General features: G+C 52.2%; 1 protein-coding gene across 2 annotated transcripts; it reads right to left on the bottom strand.

The window, feature by feature from the left end:
• Positions 1–2769: 2769 nt before the first annotated feature.
• PRSS47 (serine protease 47) lies at positions 2770–16499 on the bottom strand. Of its 2 annotated transcripts, none has more exons than XM_021927790.2 (6): positions 16141–16499; positions 15834–15860; positions 14867–15029; positions 13111–13388; positions 9539–9705; positions 2770–3272 (listed from the first exon to the last, which is right to left on the bottom strand). In XM_021927790.2, exons 1-6 carry the CDS (start codon positions 16352–16354, stop codon positions 2961–2963), a joined length of 1161 nt encoding a protein of 386 aa, XP_021783482.2. In that variant the 5' UTR covers positions 16355–16499; the 3' UTR covers positions 2770–2960. The 2 variants fall into 2 exon arrangements, with proteins under 2 accessions (XP_021783482.2, XP_031509902.1); XM_031654042.1 differs by having other exon boundaries at positions 13159–13388.
• Between the last annotated feature and the right edge of the window lie 1113 nt (positions 16500–17612).

The following is a 17612-nucleotide window of genomic DNA, read 5'->3' as shown; positions in this document are numbered from 1 at the left end:
AAATCAGGAGGGGATTTTTCTCTGATCTACACCCTGAGAATCTGGTAAGGCTACTGAAGGTAAAACTCCTGAAAGTTGAGGCTCTCCTAAGACTGGATGTGGAGTTTTTAACTGTCAAGCTCATCCACGTTGAACCTTCAGCACTTTGACAATTACAGTTTTTAGGTTTTCCTACCCCAGCATTGGCTCCAATGGCCAGCTTTTACATCTCAGCTTCCCTTCAGATTAACTGGGATTCTCTGTATCTGCCTGTCTCCAGTTTTGAGGATCATAGTTTGCCCTGTGACCTCAATTCTCTGACGGATCTAAGAAGAGTTGTTGATTTCCAGTTTATTCAGCTTTTTTTTTTCTTGATTTGAGAGTGGGAGTGATGACTTCCAAGCTTCTTATACTCAAGTCGTTCATTGATCTTGGTTCATTTCATTTCCCTCCCATAGCCTGTCTGGGGATGACTTTGGCAACAAAAGTAGCAGCCCATGCCAGGGCACCATCTGGGAAAAGAGGGGGGCCCTGATCTCCATGCCCCACTCCAGTCTCTGTCTTCGGGAGTGGATATCTGAGGCTCATTTGTGGACAGGTCAGCGTAAGCCTCCCTCAGGTGTCTGAGGCTTGGATAACAGGCGTCTTGGGTGCAGTCTGTGGGACTGGAAAGAACAGTGTTTGAGCTCTCTCACGAGAGATCTGAGTTTCAATTTCTGTTTCACTACATACTACTCATGATATCTTTAAAAAGCCACTCAACCCTGGCCAGGCGCGGTGGCTCACGCCTGTATTCCCAGCACTTTGGGAGGTGGAGGTGGGCAGATCATGAGGTCAGGAGATCGAGACTATCCTGGCTAACATGGTGAAACCCCGTCTTTTCTAAAAATACAAAAAATTAGCCGGGCATGGTGGCAGGCGCCTGTAGTCCCAGCTACTCGGGAGGCTGAGGCAGGAGAATCGCGTAAACCCGGGAGGCGGAGCTTGCAGTGAGCGGAGATGGCGCCACTGAACTCCAACCTCGGCAACAGAGCGGGACTCCATCTCAAAAAAAGAAAAGCTACTCAACCCCTACAGGCTGCAGTTTATCTTTACAAAGAAACTAAACCAGGATAAGGATACTGAGCACTTACGTTGGTTTCAAGTAATAGGGAAACTAACTGTGTGGGAACGGAGACTTGGTTGATCTGTCGTGTGGACTAGGTATGTATCCCCCTCCTTCGGTTTAGAGGCCTGAAAGCATCCGGGAGGACAGGAAATCACCTAACCCCTGGAATGAGGTGTGTAACAGGCAGGCCCTCAGGACACAGCCAGCCTGCAGCTGCCACAAAGGAGGAGAATAGTGGCTCTGGGGCCAGTGGAGTGGCTAATACTCTAAACAGAACTGCCCAAGCTCCCCCAGCCTCGTGGAGAACATGCGTGGAGCACATGCTGTCTTGGTAACTCACTGACCTCTCAGAGTCCTGAGCAGCCCTGCTGTGAGACCCCATAACTGAGCTTACCGCCAGGGGAGGCAGCACTTTCTCTTCCACTTCCGGAGACCGCTGAGCTCTGAGGCTGGACGCTATTAGTGGACATATTGCTAGGCATAGCAGTACCTCAGTGGTGGAACTCTGATGAGAGGCAGGGACTGCTGGAAATGCCCCTACAGGAGTGGATACTTTGCAGACACTTTCTTCAGGCCTTACAATATTATTTTGGGATGAGAGTTCCTGCATGAGTAATAGAGGGTTTAAGCCGTGAGGTCCTGGTGTTGACGTGTGTGTGAGTCCATCTGTGCCCCTTGCCTGTGAGGGTACAGGAAATGTGGCCAATACCAAGACTGGGGACAATGTGCACTGGACCTTTTGGATGGTGCCTTGTCCACACGGACATGTGCTAAATGGGAGCTCTCCCGTTTTCTTGTGGTTTCTGAAGACTGGGGGTAGGCTGTGCTGAGACCTCTAGGAGTCCAGCAGGCTTGCAGGACGGACGGCCTAGGACACTATTTTGAGGCTTATTGCTGGGGCACTGAATCCTGGGTTAGCTAAGTAAATAAGGTAACACCAGGCTCTACCACCTGGAGGAGTGCAGACTTTCTGGGGCAGGGTTCACCAAGGGCCTTGGACAGGAGGGAGCAGGTTTATGCGGGACTGGGGGCTGGGGAGATGGGCAGTGGGTCAGGTGCCTGCAGACGTGGGGAAAGCAGGGCCTATGGGACAGGTGAGGAGGAGCAGGAATTGTTCCTAGGAGCAGAGCTCTGAGCACGGCTGACCTAGACCTCGGCTTTTGGCCTGGCATCGGAACACTTTTCCATCTGCTTCTGCCAGTCGTTCCCAGACCCTCATGTTTTGAAAGCACTCTAGCTGCAGGCTGGAACCCTCTTCTCCTAGCTGGGATCCTGCTCCTCAGTCCTGCTCCATTACTTGGTGCACCAGCCACTTCCCTTTCCTGTCTCCACTGGGAGTCGAACCTCCCCCTCCATGCCCCAGGAGCACTGTTCCTCTGCTTCAGAGAAGCCCTTGCTCCCTGGCACTGTGGACACCAGGTGTAGTTTCAGCCCCTCTGAAGGCCTGGGTGCTTCCTGGGGCAGGAGCAGTGTGAATGCAGACTGACCCCTTCCCTCCCAGCTGGTGGCCTCAGCTCCCTCAGCATCCCTAGTGTCCCCCCCACCCCTGCTTTCCTCCTAGGAGCCCACAGTTGAGATTCTCTCTGTGAGGTCGCAGGTTTCTGCCCTGGGAGTCAGACAATGAATCCTATGGAAAAGGCAAGCACTAAGGAGAAGGAGGGGCCTGGGACGGCGGTGCGGGGTGGAGGAGGAGCAGATGACTTTTATTGGGTTTGGTTTTGTGTTGCCAAGCTTGATTTGGGGAATGGCAGTTGACAGACAGAAAAGCCAGGATTAGGAACCATTTAGAGGGACAGTGGGCTGGGGAGAGGGAGGGTCCAGCATGGACACCCAGGCCTAAGCAGAGAGAAGGGGTCAAGGGGCTCTGTGGTCATCACAGGGTCTGCCATGGGGCCCTGAGGGTGAGTGGCAGCAGGAGCCAGGTCTGTGGCAGCACAAGGGCTGCGCAGGGCCCAGGCAGGCCAGCAGCCCTCAGAGGCTTGGGTGGAGAGCGGGTGTGAGGAGCCAACGTGGGGTCAGGAAGAGGGGTGAGCCTCATGACTTCGTCGATCCAGTTGGTGAAGTAGGTGACCCTGGTGAAGATGCTGGGGTAGGCAGGATGCCAGCAGTCCAGGCCCCAGCTGGCCAGCCCAACCAGGACCCAGGCACTGGGGAGGTAGCAGACTAGAGGCCCCCCGGAATCACCCTGCGGACAAAGAAAGAAGAGTCAGCTTTGGGGGCTGAGTGTGTCTGAGACACCGGGTGGCACAGTCGGACGCTCTGCGTCCGCTCTCTGAGTCAGGGTCCCGCTGCAGACCCACCAGATAGAGATCTCCAGGCATCAAGCTCCTGAGCCGACCCTCAGGACAATCATGGATCTGAATCTATTAGCATGTGAACCCACCCTCTGCCCTCTACACCCGGAACAACACACTGCTTGAAGCCTAGAGGGGGACAGCTGTATGTACAGGGCCTGAGAGGGGCCGAGTCTGCTGGCAAAGCGCAGCCAGCTGAAAGCTCTGTGCAGAGCACAGCTCCTGTGAACCCTAAGCTGCAGCAGAGCATCCCCTCCGGGGGCCCCTTCCTTTTTTTGTTCATTTGGGCCTTTGGTTTTCTCTCAACTTTTTGGTAAAGTATCTTTAGAAAGTGCCCATGCCCAGGCCCCGTGGAGACAGTCCACAGCACTAGGGAAGCAGGCAGTGGTCTCCAGAAAGTTGCTGGGATTTACTGGAGTCCTGAAATGCTGTCAGGGTGAGATCATGCAGTTGAAAGCCCCCTATATCATGGGCCAAAAAGTGAGACCCAAAGAAAGGGTCTCATCCAGGCATGGTAGTTCACGCCTGTAATCCCAGCACTTTGGGAGGCCGAGACAGGCGGATCACGAGGTCAAGAGATCGAGACCATCCTGGCCAACATGGTGAAACCTTGTCTCTACTAAAAATACAAAAATTAGCTGGGCGTGGTGGCATGTGCCTGTACTCCCAGCTACTCGGGAGGCTGAGGCAGGAGAATTGCTTGAACCGAGGAGGCAGAGGTTCCAGTGAGCCAAGAACATGCCACTGCACTCCAGCCTGGCAACAGAGCGAGACTCTGAAAGAAAGAAAGAGAAAGAAAGAAAGAAAGAAAGAAAGAAAGAAAGAAAGAAAGAAAGAAAGAAAGCAAGCAAGCAGGGAGGGAGGGAGGGAGGGAGGGAAGGAGAGAGAGAGAGAGAGAAAGAAAGAAAGAAAGAAAGAAAGAAAGAAAGAAAGAAAGAAAGAAAGAAAGAAAGAAAGAAAGAAAGAAAGAAAGAAAAGAAAGAAAGAAAGAAAGAAAGAAAGAAAGAGAAAGAAAGAAGGAAGGAAGGAAAGAGGAAGGAAGGAAGGAAAGAAAGAAAGGAAGGAAGGAAGGAAAGAGAGAGAAAGAAAGAAAGAGAGAAAGAAAGAAGAAAGAAGAAGAAAGAAGAAAGAAGAAAAAGAAAAAGGGGAAGGGGAAGGGGAAAGGGTCTCATCTTCAGGGTGGTGGGAGGCAGGGCCCACAGCCGGCTCTTCCACCCATTAGTCCAGTGTGCATCTGGGGCATCCAGTGCAGGCACTGCTCTTGGGAAACACGGGGAGAAGACAAACCCCCTCCCCATGGTGCTTAGATAAATAAGCCAACAGACCCTATGGAAGTGGGAGGACATTTCATATCCATGGATCACAAAAAGCTTTCCTAAGCTTACACTGAAAGTAGGAAACAGAACCCACTCTGTGAGGTCCAGAAGAGAGGGCCCAGTTGGTATAAATCAGGAGAGGACGGGGCAAGCCTTGTGGTAGGGAGCGAGTGGGCAGAGGGAGGTCCCAGAGCCACAGAGAGGCAGCTTGGAGAATTGTATGTTGGAGGGTGGGGGACACAGCACCTGTTTAAACCATCAGTCTGGTGCCATGTAGAGAAAGAATAGTTGCTGAGCACTAGGTAGAGAGGAGGGACCAGGGAGGCAACTACAGGAAGGAAGAAATGATCAGATTTGGGATGGCATTTTGAAGGAGGAGCCAAAGGACTTGTGGACTCTGGCCTTTTCTCACAACAGGGAAAAGGTGTGGAGACAAAAGGAAGAAGGCTGAGAACTCAGCTCCGGGGTCTCCAGCACTGAGAGGCTGGGAGGCCCAGCCCCTCTCAGGCCCTGTACATACAGCTGTCCCCTCTAGGCTTCAAGCACTGCGTTGTCCCAGGGGTAGAGTGCAGAGGGTGGGTCCACGTGTGATAGATTCAGATCCATAATTATCCACTCTGAGGGTCAGCTCAGGAGCTTGATGCCTGGAGGTTTCTATCTGGTGGGTCTGCAGTGGGACCCTGACTCAGAGAGCAGAGGCACAGAGCGTCCGACCGTGCCACCTGGTGTCTCAGACACACTCAGCCCCCGCCCCCGAAGCTAACTCCTCTTTCTTTGTGCTCAGGGTGATTCCGGGGGGCCTCCAGTCTGCTATCTCCCCAGAGGCAGCTGGTAGCAAAAAGTGGGAGTGGAGAGGCTGGGGCCTGGCAGCAGGAGCTGAGTGCAATCTGATGCGTCAAGGGAGCAGTGACTCTGGCAAGGCAGAGGCTGCAGACAAAGTGGCTCTGGTGGCATGAGAGGGACAAGCCTGGATTGGGTGATTCAGTGCAGTCAGCCCTGGGAGGAGTCTTCAGGGAAGAAAGGTGGAGAAATGGGCAGTAGCTGGGGGAGATTTTTGCCATGCCTTGACGTGGGAGGCATGAGAGGGAGAGCAGGGGACACAGGAGCAGGGGAAAGGCCCTAGCGACCCAATGCTCAAGGATGGGCTGGCCCAGGGTGAGCCATCAGGGCAAGGGGGAGAGACTGGGCAGATCAGGGTGGGCAGATGTGGGGCCAAGAGGAGCGAGCTTCTCATTGCTTCATCTTCTCCGTTTGATGAGAAGCAAGACAGCACACTGACAGGGAGGGGCCTGGGCTGGGGGAGTGGAGGCCAGGGGAGAGAGAGGGGTGACATGGTGCCGTCACTAAAGAATGCTCCCAAAGACATCCACATTCTCATCCCTGGAACCTGTGACTGTGTTATCTTACATGGCATAGGGGACTTTGCAGCTGGAGTGAAGACTCGAGATGGGAGATTATTCTGGAGTGTCTCAAAAGGCCCAACATCATCACAAAGTTCTTTATAAGGGAAGGCAGGAGGCAGGAGGGTCAGAGTCAGAGAAGGAGATATGACAACAGACACAGAGGTCACACTGACAGCTTTGAAGATGGAGAAAGAGACCACGAGCCCAGGAGTGCGGGCGGCCTCTAGAAGTTGGAAAAGGAAATTGAATCTCCTCTAGAGCCTCCAGAAGAAAACCCAACCCTGCTGACACCTTGATTTTAGACTTTTGACCTCTAGAACTGCAAGACAATAGACATCTGTGGTCTCAGCTGCCCAGTTGGTGGGGATTTGCTCCTGCAGCCCTGGCAAATTCATGCGCGGGGTCTTCTTGGGAGTGGAAAGTGCCTTCGCTGTCTCAGATCCGCCCTCAGTGCTTCCCTCCTCGGAGTACCCACCCAGCTTGTTTGAGGGCAAGAGGAGGCCCGGCCCTCCAGACAATGGTCCCTGGCTACTCCAGGCCTCAGCGATCCATGCAGGTGAACCACCTGCTTGCCAACATCACGCTTGATTCTGGGCCAGTCTGGGAGAGATGGGAAGGACTCCAAGGGTCTCCTGGCCCTGACCCCTGGGAGCTCTGAGTAGGCAGAGGAAGTCCCAACATTAATGACTACTGTGGAGACAGAGGAAGCCACGTGTAACTTGGTGGGCCTGGTGGTGAATTCCACATTGAGTGAAAGGGTAGGTCTAAGATAGGCCCAGAAGAATGAGTGCAACTTAGATAGAGGAAAACAGGCAAGGCCAAGAACATGGAAGCCAACACTTATTAAGCACCTGCTTAATGCCAGGCATGGTGCTACATTTTCTACAGGAACCTTATGAAGTGGAGGCTGTTAGCAAGCCCACTGCACAGGTGAGAAAACTTGGCTAAGGTCACAGCACATGCAAGTGACAGAGTGAAGACTGCAACCAGTTCTGTCCTGCCCACAGTCTGAGCACTGAGTCACCCTGCAGCTCTGTCTCTCCTCAAAGCTGTTTTTGCGTGCTCCATGCAGAGAAGAGAAGAGAGCCACAGGATGGAGGCGGGGACCACAGCAGACGACTCAGCAGGAGATGAATCCTGATGGAATCTCACAGACAGGCAGTGGTGGCTGAAAGGCTCAGGAGATGTCCACCTCAGCGGTGTTCTCAGGCTGGGCAAGGAACTAGAGGGCACTGTGGGATGTCCAGCAGGCAGGCAAAGTGTGCTGGCCCTGAGGCTCCAGGGACACGGCCTTCGCAAGAGAGGCTGATGGAGAACAAGGCTGGAAGGGAGCTGGACTAAGGACTTGTTGGCTGAGCTCCACCAGGGCTGGGCATTGGGCAGGCTCCCTGCTCCTCCTGGGGTACAGATGACTCTGTGAGGAGAAAGGGCCAGGCCACAGCCAGAAAGGAGGAACAATAAAGTATGTGGACGTGGACAGGAAACCAAGAAGCCTGGAGCCGGCTCCCGCTGGGCAGGCAGATGGGCCGAGCTCCCTCCCACTACTCAGCTAGCCTGCCTGGCGATATCGAAAACAGTGCTGCCAATGAACCCTTCCCATGGGCCGGGGGATTCCGGGCTCAGACTAGGGGGCAGGAGAGACCTGGTGCTAGTTTTCAATCTATAGTTTTGCTAGCATTGTGGCCTTAGACAAGCATATTCATTTCCAAGGGCTTGCCATAACACACACTGCCACCACCTTGGTGGCTTAGAAGCAACAGAAATGTATTCTCTCACAGTTCTGGAGGCCACAAATCTGAAGTCAGCGTGCTTCCAGGGACACACTACCTCCAAAGGCTCTAGGGGAGGACTCTCCCTTGGCTGTTCCGGCCTCTGGCAGCACAGGCATTCCTTGGCTCGTGGTGGCATCCCTGCCCTCTCCACGTCTGTCCGTACATGGCCATCTTCTCCATGTGTGTCTCTATGGCCTCTCCCCCTCTTTTAAGGACACCAGTCATTGAATTTAGGGCCCACCCTAAATCCAGGATGGGTTCACCTTGAGATTCTTAACTAATTACATCCGTAAAGATCCTATTTCCAAACAAGGTCACACTCTGAGGTTCCAAGTGGACGCTATCCTTCCAACCACCTCATGGAGGAGGCCTTGGAATCCTCACACAGCTGATGAGGACCCAGGCTCAGGAGGTGAAGAGAATATCCCAGGTCACAGGACAGGCACATGTGGTGAAGCAATGTCTCTCATTCCAGGGTCCCAGCGCTTTCCTGTCTGCCCCACAGTGGTGTCTATGCAAAAGCTCAGCCCACAGATGTCAGCTCAGGAGGCTACAACCTGTGGGAGAGGTTGTGGAGGCAGGGTTGGCCTTGGAGTCACAACACCTGGGCCCAGGTTGTGCTGCCTCACTTAGACTAACCACTTTTCTTCCCTGGGCCTCAATTCAATGAACTTATGTACAGAATATATAAAGAGCTCCTAGAAGAAAAAGACAGACAACCCAACAGAAAAATGAGAGGAGAAAAAGGACTTGAAGGGAAACTTCATAGAAGATATCTAATAATAATAAACATACAAAAAATTTTAAGCCAAAAACCGCTACACACTCACCAAAATGGCCAAAATCAGAAAAGATGAAAAGGAATAAATGTTGGTGAAAAAAGAAGCTCTCATCCTCTGCTAGAGGGAAGGCTGTTTGCCATCCTCTGCCACAGCTGAACACACAGACACACCTTTTTATCTAGCAACTCTACTCATGGGCTTCTATGTAATAAAATATATTCGTCTGTGCCCCAAAGACAAATACAAATATGCACATAGCACAGCTACTCATAATACCTCCAACTTGGAAACTACTCACATTATCCAATGTAGAATTCAGTTCACACAACAGCACGCTATAGAGCAATGAGAAGGAACACACCGTAACAACGTGTATAGTATGGACGAATCTCAGAAATACACTGTTACGACACGAAAGAGTGCTGACTGTAAATTCCACTTACAGGAAGTTCAGAATATAAGGTGTTAAAAGTGAAGGTGTTGGTTACCCTTGGGTGTTAGTGATAAGGAGGCACATGGGTGCTTCTAGGGTGCTGGTCACATGTGTCAGTGTAGGAAAGTTCATCAAACTATATATTATGTACTATATATTATTAATTATGTACTCTCGTGTATATATATTATGCTTTAATGAAAAGTTTAAAATATATTAAAAAATGCTGTTTGAGGATCCTTCCAGCAGATGTCCCTGCTGCGATGGGCTGGGGAAGGGGCTAGTCTAGGGGAGACTTCTGAGGGATGGAGCCCAGGAGGACACGCAGAGGAGAGGAAACAGGAAGTCCACGGGACTCCACAAAGAGAGCAGAGGCAACACAGAGACCCGTCCCAAGGGAAACTGAGGCCAAGAGAATATGCAAAGGAAGGGTGGAAATGACCTTACTCACTTTGCAGATGGACTTTCCTGTCGAGAAGTCCCCCACACACAGCATCTCCTCATGCACAGCGTAGGTCTCGCCTTGGCCAGTTCTTTGCCCATATAAGGTATTACAGAGTGCGTTCTCAATGAGGCCCACCTTGCCCTCCTGGAGATAGAAGGGTGGTGACAGTTGCACTGCAGAGATAAGGGGGAGGTCAGTGACATGCCCTGTAGGTTAACTAAGAAAGCTCAGGCTACTCTGAGCCCCTACTCTGCCTGACTGCTAACCACAACCCTCCAAACATAGGTTTTCTCAGAACTACTGAGCTTTAAACGCTGCTTCACTCTGCTACCCATCCTTGATAAGCTTCTCTTCTTTTTATCAAACCTTTGCACATAGTCATCCTATTCCCTCTACCTCTCTCATAGCAATAGATCCACCTCTTATTCTACAAGAGGCAAATCCCACCAACACATGACTCATTTATCGGGACTTAGCAACTATTCACTGACCAACTTATCCTTTCATGAACCATCCCATCCATTCTCCCTCCATCTATCACTAACCTTTCTTCTCCACCCATCATCCCATCCACTCACTCACCCATTCCTCCATCTACCTATCTTCCCACACATGCCCATTCATCCACTCACTTTTCACACATTTGCCCATCCATCCATCCTTTCATCCATCTCTCCATCGAGCCCTCCATCACTCACCCACCTATCCTGCTCTCCACCTATTGACACATCCATCCACTTCATCTATCCCCTCTCACCAATCCTTCTATCTACACATCTATCCAAACATCCATCTACCAACTCAAATATCATCCATCCATCCATCCATCCACCCATCCATCCACTTATCCTTCCATCCATGCAGTAACCCATCCTTCTATCCATCCATTATCCATCCCTCCATCCATCCATCCACCCATTTACTAACCCAATCACTGATCTATTCACTCATCTATTCAGCTATCCTGGTGCTGTCTTTTACATGCTAATGATATAGATAATTTTTAGTAGAAAGCGACAGATTAAATGAAATAACAAATTTAAAAATATTTTAGATTAAGTGATATGAAGAAAATAAAACAGGAAGATGTGATAGAGGGGGTTGCCTATTTTAGCTCATATGATTAAGTAAAACCAAGAAAAAAAAAAGCTGAATAGTAAATGCAAAGAAGTGATTCACGCAAAGATTAGAATGACAAGCAAGCTAAGAAAAATAAAAAACAAACAGCAGCTAAAGGCCCAAGATAGAAATAGCCTTGAGATATTCAAGGAGTACGAAGGAGGCCCAAGAGGATGGGGTGGGGTATGTGAAGGCTGCAGTAAAAGATGGGGTATGTAATGGCTGCAGTGAAAAATGAAGAATGGAAAGTGAGATCTCATCGCTAATATGCGAGAAGTCGAGGTATAAAAGGAAACAAAGTGGAATCAAAGAGATCTCAAAAGTCTAATCGAGAAAATCGAGATCATAAAGAATAATCGTCAAAAGTCGAGTCGAGATCATCGTCAAAGAAAATCCGAGATAAAGGATGCAAAAAATAGAAGTCGAGATCTTTTCTAATCGGAAATCCCGAAGATCGCTCATCGAAATCAAAAGTCAATCAGGAAAATAAAGAGATCGCGCAGAATCAAATCGAATCGAAAATCGCGTCAAAAATCCAGAGATCATCGCTTAATCGTCGAATCGCGTCAAATAAAGTCGAGAATCTCGAATCGAGATCGCGTCGAAATCGAAAGAATCTGAAATCGAAAATCCGGAGATCATCGGTAAAGTCGGAAATCCGAGAGATCGCTTTCCGCGAATCGAATCGCGCTCGTCGAAATCAAAGATCATGAGGTGGGGGATGTGAAGGGCGCAGTAGAGGTGGGGGATGTGAAGGGCACAGTGGAGATGGGGGATGTGAAGGGTGCAGGGGGGTGGGGGATGTGAAGGGTCTGAGTGGGAATGCAGGGGAGGGATGTGAAGGGTGCAGGGGGAGGTGGGGGATGTGGGGCACAGTGGAGGTGGGGGATATGGTGGGTGCAGTGGGAGGTGGGGGATGTGAAGGGCGCAGTGGAGATGGGGGATGTGAAGGATGCTGGGATTGCAGGCATGAGCCCCTAGGCCTGGCCGGGTGTCTGGATTTCATTCTAGGCACAAATGAAAAGTTACTGTAGAGTATTGAACAGGGAAGGGACATGACTCATATTTAAAGTAACACTCTGACAGCCACGTGGAGCCTAAAGTGGGGGCACAGAAGAATGGAAGCTGGGTGACCAGTTCTGAAGCTACAGGCAAGAAATGCTGGTCTATCAGTGTCATGCAGCACAGTGGTACCAGCCCAGGAGCGCCAGTTGGGATATTAAAACAAGTATATATTGCTTCTACCCTCAAGTCATAACCAGTTGTGTGTGTGAATGCTGGGAGCCAGCCAGCAGATGATCAGGGAAAGCCCCCTCCATCTAGTAGTCAAAGGTCATGGATGCTGGCAGAGCCCCACTCAGTGAAGACATATTCTATCAAAAATACATACAGCACCTCTGTTGAGAAATACTAACCCTACACATAATTAAACATATGTTCTTCCTTTTCCCCTTAACATCATACCATAAGCATTTCCCTAAACGATAAACACTCCTTTCTTCAATAAACACTCTTGTGTATAAGTCTTTGCCTACATTTCTTTTCTACCCATCTAACAATGAAAACACACACGACTCTCTCCTCCGTTATTCAGTCACGTCACAAGACTGTGAAGTAGATGAATGGCCAGGTTAGGATAAGAGCAAAGTGAGGTTCAGAGATGGTCAACAGTTCTACGTCGCAGTCATTCTAACGGGATCACGCAGCCTCAGAGTGCAGAGCCACCACGTGTTTTCTCTCCACTCTTCCCAAGCACCTTCCCAAGCAAGGGACGATCCAAGTGTGTGGTGGTGACCTAGAATGGGCCAGCCCCCAAGCATGTCTTTGGAGTTCAGTTGAGTCATCTCAGACCCATGACTGTTTAAAACCTTACAAGAGTGGCTCACGCCTGTAATCCCAGCACTTTGGGAGGCCAAGGCGGGCAGATCACCTGAGATCAGGAGTTCAAGACCAGCCTGACCAACATGGAGAAACCCATCTCTACTAAAAAGACAACATTAGCTAGGCTTGGTGGTGTACGCCTGTAATGCCAGCTACTCGAGAGGCTGAGGCAGGAGAATCGTTTGAACCGGGGAGGAGGAGGTTGCAGTGAGCCGAGATCATGCCACTGTACTCCAGCCTAGGCGACAGAGCGAGACTCCATCTCAATAAATAAAAAAATAAATAAATAAAACCTTAAAATGAAGAACCACGAAGACTCAAAGAACCCAGATTCTGGATTCTCAAAAGTTTAAGATTCCCAGACTTTCAGAGCCTGGGACTCAAAGCTACGGGATCACACTTTCAGAACTAGAAGGGCCCCAGTGTGGTGGTCCTCACCTTACCGGTCATGGAAATGAGGCACAGAGGGCCAAGTCCAGTGGCTTCCTCTTTGCCTGGCTAAGCCATCCTTCCTTCTTCCCCTTCACCTCCCTCTCCCTCCCACCCCTCCTCCTCCCGCCTCTCCCACACCCCCTCACGGTCTTCGGTGAGCATTCCCCAGCCAGTTATCCAACAGGACACGTTACTGGGCAGCTGCATGTCCTGGGATGGGAGGCAGGCGGGGACAACGTAGGAAGTGAAGTTCACAGGCAGGTGCAGCTGCAACATGGCAATGTCACTCCCAAAGGGGTGGAGCTTCTCAAAGTCTGGATGGGTGATGATCTGGTGCACAGACATCTTCTGGGTGTGCTGGGTTTGATGATACAGTTGGGTGTTTCCCAACAGAACCTGATAGTTCTCCGGGGCCTGGGATTTGCTGGAGGAGGAAGGGCCCATTTTTAGCATCCTCTGGGAGTGCGGGGCAGCACTCTCTTCTTACATCCACGTGTAACTGCCCACACACCTCTGGCTCCTTCTCCCCGGACATGATTCCAGGTAGCTTTGTGTCCCCCTTTCTGTCAGGAGCTTTTCTTTCTTTGAGGCTAATGGATATTCTACTCACAACCTCAGGACATGTGGCCTCCCCAGTACACCCTTAAATCAGAGGAGCAGAGAGTCCTAGTGCCAGAAAAGTCCTTGGCAGAGTCATCACGTCGAGCCCTTTTATTTTACACAAGAGGAGCTCTGGCTTAATTCTGGATCCAGCCTGACCCTTCCGAAGGCTACCTATGACCCGCTTCCTGGCCTAACCACCTTTCCTGCCCTCCCCAAGGGTGTCTTCCCCACTGCTGTAAGCACTCACAAAGGATTTGTTCAATGTCCAGATGAGTGCATGAAACTGGTGCTCTCCTTGTTCCTGAACACAAGTGATGAAACTTCTGACCTTTGTGACTTTGTTCACATGGGTCAGCCACCAGGAAAGCCCTCGCCACACTCCCCATGCCAAAGCCTCCCCTTCTGGCAAGTGCCTGCAGCTCCTCATCCTTCCTCAAGACTGCAGCATCTCTCTGGATGCCCCGGCCTCACGTCAGCTCTTCTCACTCATTGTGGGCTTTCTCTCCTGCATCCTGCTTGTTGGAGCTTGTGCCTCGCCTTCCCATAGAGACACCTTCACTTGGGGTCTTGCCACACCCTGTGCCATAGAGGGTCTTGGGTGGTGTGACACACAGGAGATGCTCACAGCGCCCAGTTCGAGTCTCAAAGCCACTAAGTGCCCCAGCTGACTCCATACCTGGACTGTGATGCCTTCCTCTCCCTCTGGGTCCCTCCATGACTGTTGAGAAGCTGGGCACAGAGTCAGGTTCAGGAGGGTCAGAGGAGTTGCACCCCTGACTATCCACGTCATTCTCCAGAGTCAGGGGGCCCCATTCTTTCCACCCATGCATGTAGTCTGGCACAGCTCCTTCCAGGCATACAGTTTTACAGAAAAAAAGCATTGCCTGGCTGCTGGCTACACGCAGAGTCCCCAGTCCCTGCCTGGAGTCTGACTCACAAGAGCATGGTGGACACTGAAGAGAAACCTGCAGGCGGCCAGCACAGACACTGCCAATGCTCTCAGGCATGTCTCGGTTGAACAGACAGACATAGGGGCCAGGGAACTCCCTGCCAGAGTTGAGGATGAAGGATGAGGAGGATCTGGGCAGATGGAGGGACAGTGGGTGGAGAGTGGGGAGGACAGTCCTGGTGGAGAGGACTGCAGGTCAAAGGCAGGCACTGCGTCAGTTTGGTGGCAGCAGACTTGCCCAGAGCAAAGCCCAGAGGAGAAAGGCATAACCCCCCAGTCTGCTAACGCTCGTCCCTTGCATCTTCCTCCCCATCAGCCCCTCTGCTGGGGCCCAGGGAAGGAGGACTCACTTGAGAAAGCAGTGGGCTGTTGACACCAGCCAGCGAGAGTCGATGAGGACAGCTCCACAGAGGTGCGAGCTCCGATACAGCAGGCTGGCCTGCCATGGCCACTGACCAGCTGCTGCGTCCTGGCCACCGTAGATCTTCCCCACCACCTTAGGCTTCCCACACACTGTGGAGACACCCCGGTCCACCTGTTAGAGACACTAGTGGTGCCCATGAATGCCACCCCAGTGAGGCCTCTGCTCTCTTCACAGATGGGAAAACCAAGGCCAAAGAATAGGTGACCTGGCCAAAATGACTGAGGGCTTCCCCAGCGTCTGCCTTCTATGGCCACTACCAGGACCAGATGACAGAGTACAACTGAGCAGGCTCTGTGGGAATGAGGGCCCAGGGGTCTGGCAGGCAGGGCAAGGCTGACCCAGGGTGGCCACAGCAGCTCATCCGGACCTGCCAAGGACTGGTGGACTGGAATCCAGCCCTGGGACTTTATTTCCCTCCATCAGAACACCTGTATGCCTACTTTACAGATCAAAGAACTGAAGGTCTCAGGGGTGTCCAAGTGGCTGTGCCCCCTGCATCTCACCCCAGTATCCCAGGGAGAGAGATTCTCAGGCAGGAGTCTGTTGTGCTGTGTGACTTGGGGAAACTTGCTCCCCCTCTCTGATTCCTGATCTTCTAGTTTTAGAAGGTGAGGGGATGTGGCTGATGTGGACAACCTTGGTTCTGAGACTCACACCTGGGAGGGGGAGCTGTGGGCCTAGACCCCTGAGACCCACCGTCCTGATCCCTGGCCTATGCTTCCAGGCCTCAAGAAGGGGACATGAGACCCCAGGACCCATCCTATTCCCGGTGCCCAGCAGCAGTCCTGGTGCTGTCTCCCTCCACCCAGCCCCCGCACCAGGTCCTGGTGCCCCGTCCAGTTCCGTGGGCCCCACACTCAGTCCTGGGACAGAGAGCGGGCAGCCTGACCCACCTTGCTTGATGTCGTTTCTGGAGCCACCTGGTTGGGAGGGGAGGGGAGGGGAGCCAGACAACGGATTCGGTTGACTTCGGGCCCTGGCACCAGGCCCAGAGCCCAGCCCTCCTCCCTACCGCCTCCGGCCTGCGGTTCCCCCATCTCTCCGTGACGCCCGCCTCTCCCGGACACTCCTCACCCCACCTGGTCTTGCCGAGCCCTCGACCCCTGCCCCCGAGGCCCAGTGGCCCCCTCAAATGCCCCCTGCCCCCTGCCCCCTGCCTCCGAGGCCGGCTCGGCCCCACGCCCTCTGCTTCAAACGGACCTTGGGCTCTGACTGCGGGCTCCCGGCCCTGCTGCGCCCCCAAGCTCTCTTTGGCCGCCCCCGAGCTCTCTCTGGTCTCCCCCGGAGCCTGCGAGGGGCTGGGGGCGCGGGATGGTGGGGCAGGGGCGGCCTCTGGGTTCAGGAGCAGCAGCGGCAGCAGAGACCAGAGCAGGGGCCCCGGCTGGGCTCTGGTCCGCGTTGACCCCACACCCATCGCCTGACGCAAGGGCAGAAGGAAGGGAAACTGGAGCCGGCCCTGACCCCCGAAACAGGCGGTGACTCCCGGCCCTGGCTCCTGGGAAACAGGTCCTGACCTCGCCCTGACCCCAGCCCCAGACGCGCTGAACCCAGGTCTAACCCCGTCCCAAGACAGCCCCTGACCCCGCCCTGACCCTCCCCGTGTCCGACCCCTGACACCCAGGAAGCAGTCTTTTGCCAGAGAATTCCTTAGGCAGCCGCAGGTCCCAGAACAAAGGAGAGGGTGAAAGCTGCCGGGAGCTTGTCCTTCTCTCCACTATGGAGACAACTCACAGTCTCCAAAACGCATCTCCTTTCTGGGAACTCTTTATCTCCGCACCTTGAAAGCTGTCATCTCGCCTAGTGTTCTGGGCTCCAGTTGCCTTTTCTAGATAGGTGAGGAAGAGGTGGAGAACCCGGGCCAAGACTCGTCAAGAGTTTCCAAGGGCAATTTGGGGAAAAGATGAGAGGAGGACGTGAACATCTGTCCCCAGCTGGTTCACTGACTTACCCCCGTAATCTTAGCACTTTGGGAAGCCAAGACGGGAGGTTCACCTTGAGGCCAGTAGTTCAAGACCAGCCTGGGCAACATAGCAAGACCTCCCCATCTCAACTCAGAAAAAAATAAAATAAAATAAAATAAAATAAAAACAGCTGTCCCTAGGTGGAAGAGGCTTCGGGTTTCTCTCAGGAATCCCTGTTTCTATGGAACTGCGGGGATGACACCAGTCCCCTGGTCTGAGTTGGCAGCACAGCTCCACTGCACAACCGTGCGGGTTGAGAGTAGTTTCAGTGTCCACCCTCCTGGAGCCATGCTGCTCAGAATATTATCTGAGCCACATATGTAACCTTAAATTTTACAGTAACAACATTCAACTAGAAAGAAATAGGTGAAATTGATTTTAATATTTTTTATTTTACCCAATATGTCAAAAAATTATTGTTTCAACATATAATGCAGGTAAAAAATCATTGAGATAGTTCACATTCTGTTTTCCATGGTAAGTCTCCAAAATGTGGTGTGTGTTGTGTTGTCTACTCACAGCACAGCTCAGTTCGGCCTCGCCATGTTCAGGTGCACAATCATCGTGTGTGGCCCAGGGCTGCTGTCCTGGACAGCACAGGAAAAGTGAACACAAACTCCCTCCTTGCTCTTCTCCTCCCACACCTGCTAGCCTGTAAGAGGAGAAAGCAGCCCTTCCTGGGTTCAGTGTGGTAGTTCATGGTGGCTGAGA

Source organism: Papio anubis, chromosome 13 (genome assembly GCF_008728515.1).
Source record: "Papio anubis isolate 15944 chromosome 13, Panubis1.0, whole genome shotgun sequence".
NCBI lineage: Eukaryota > Metazoa > Chordata > Mammalia > Primates > Cercopithecidae > Papio > Papio anubis.
Note: the sequence above shows the minus strand (reverse complement) of the source record. Positions and strands in the feature narration are given on the sequence as shown.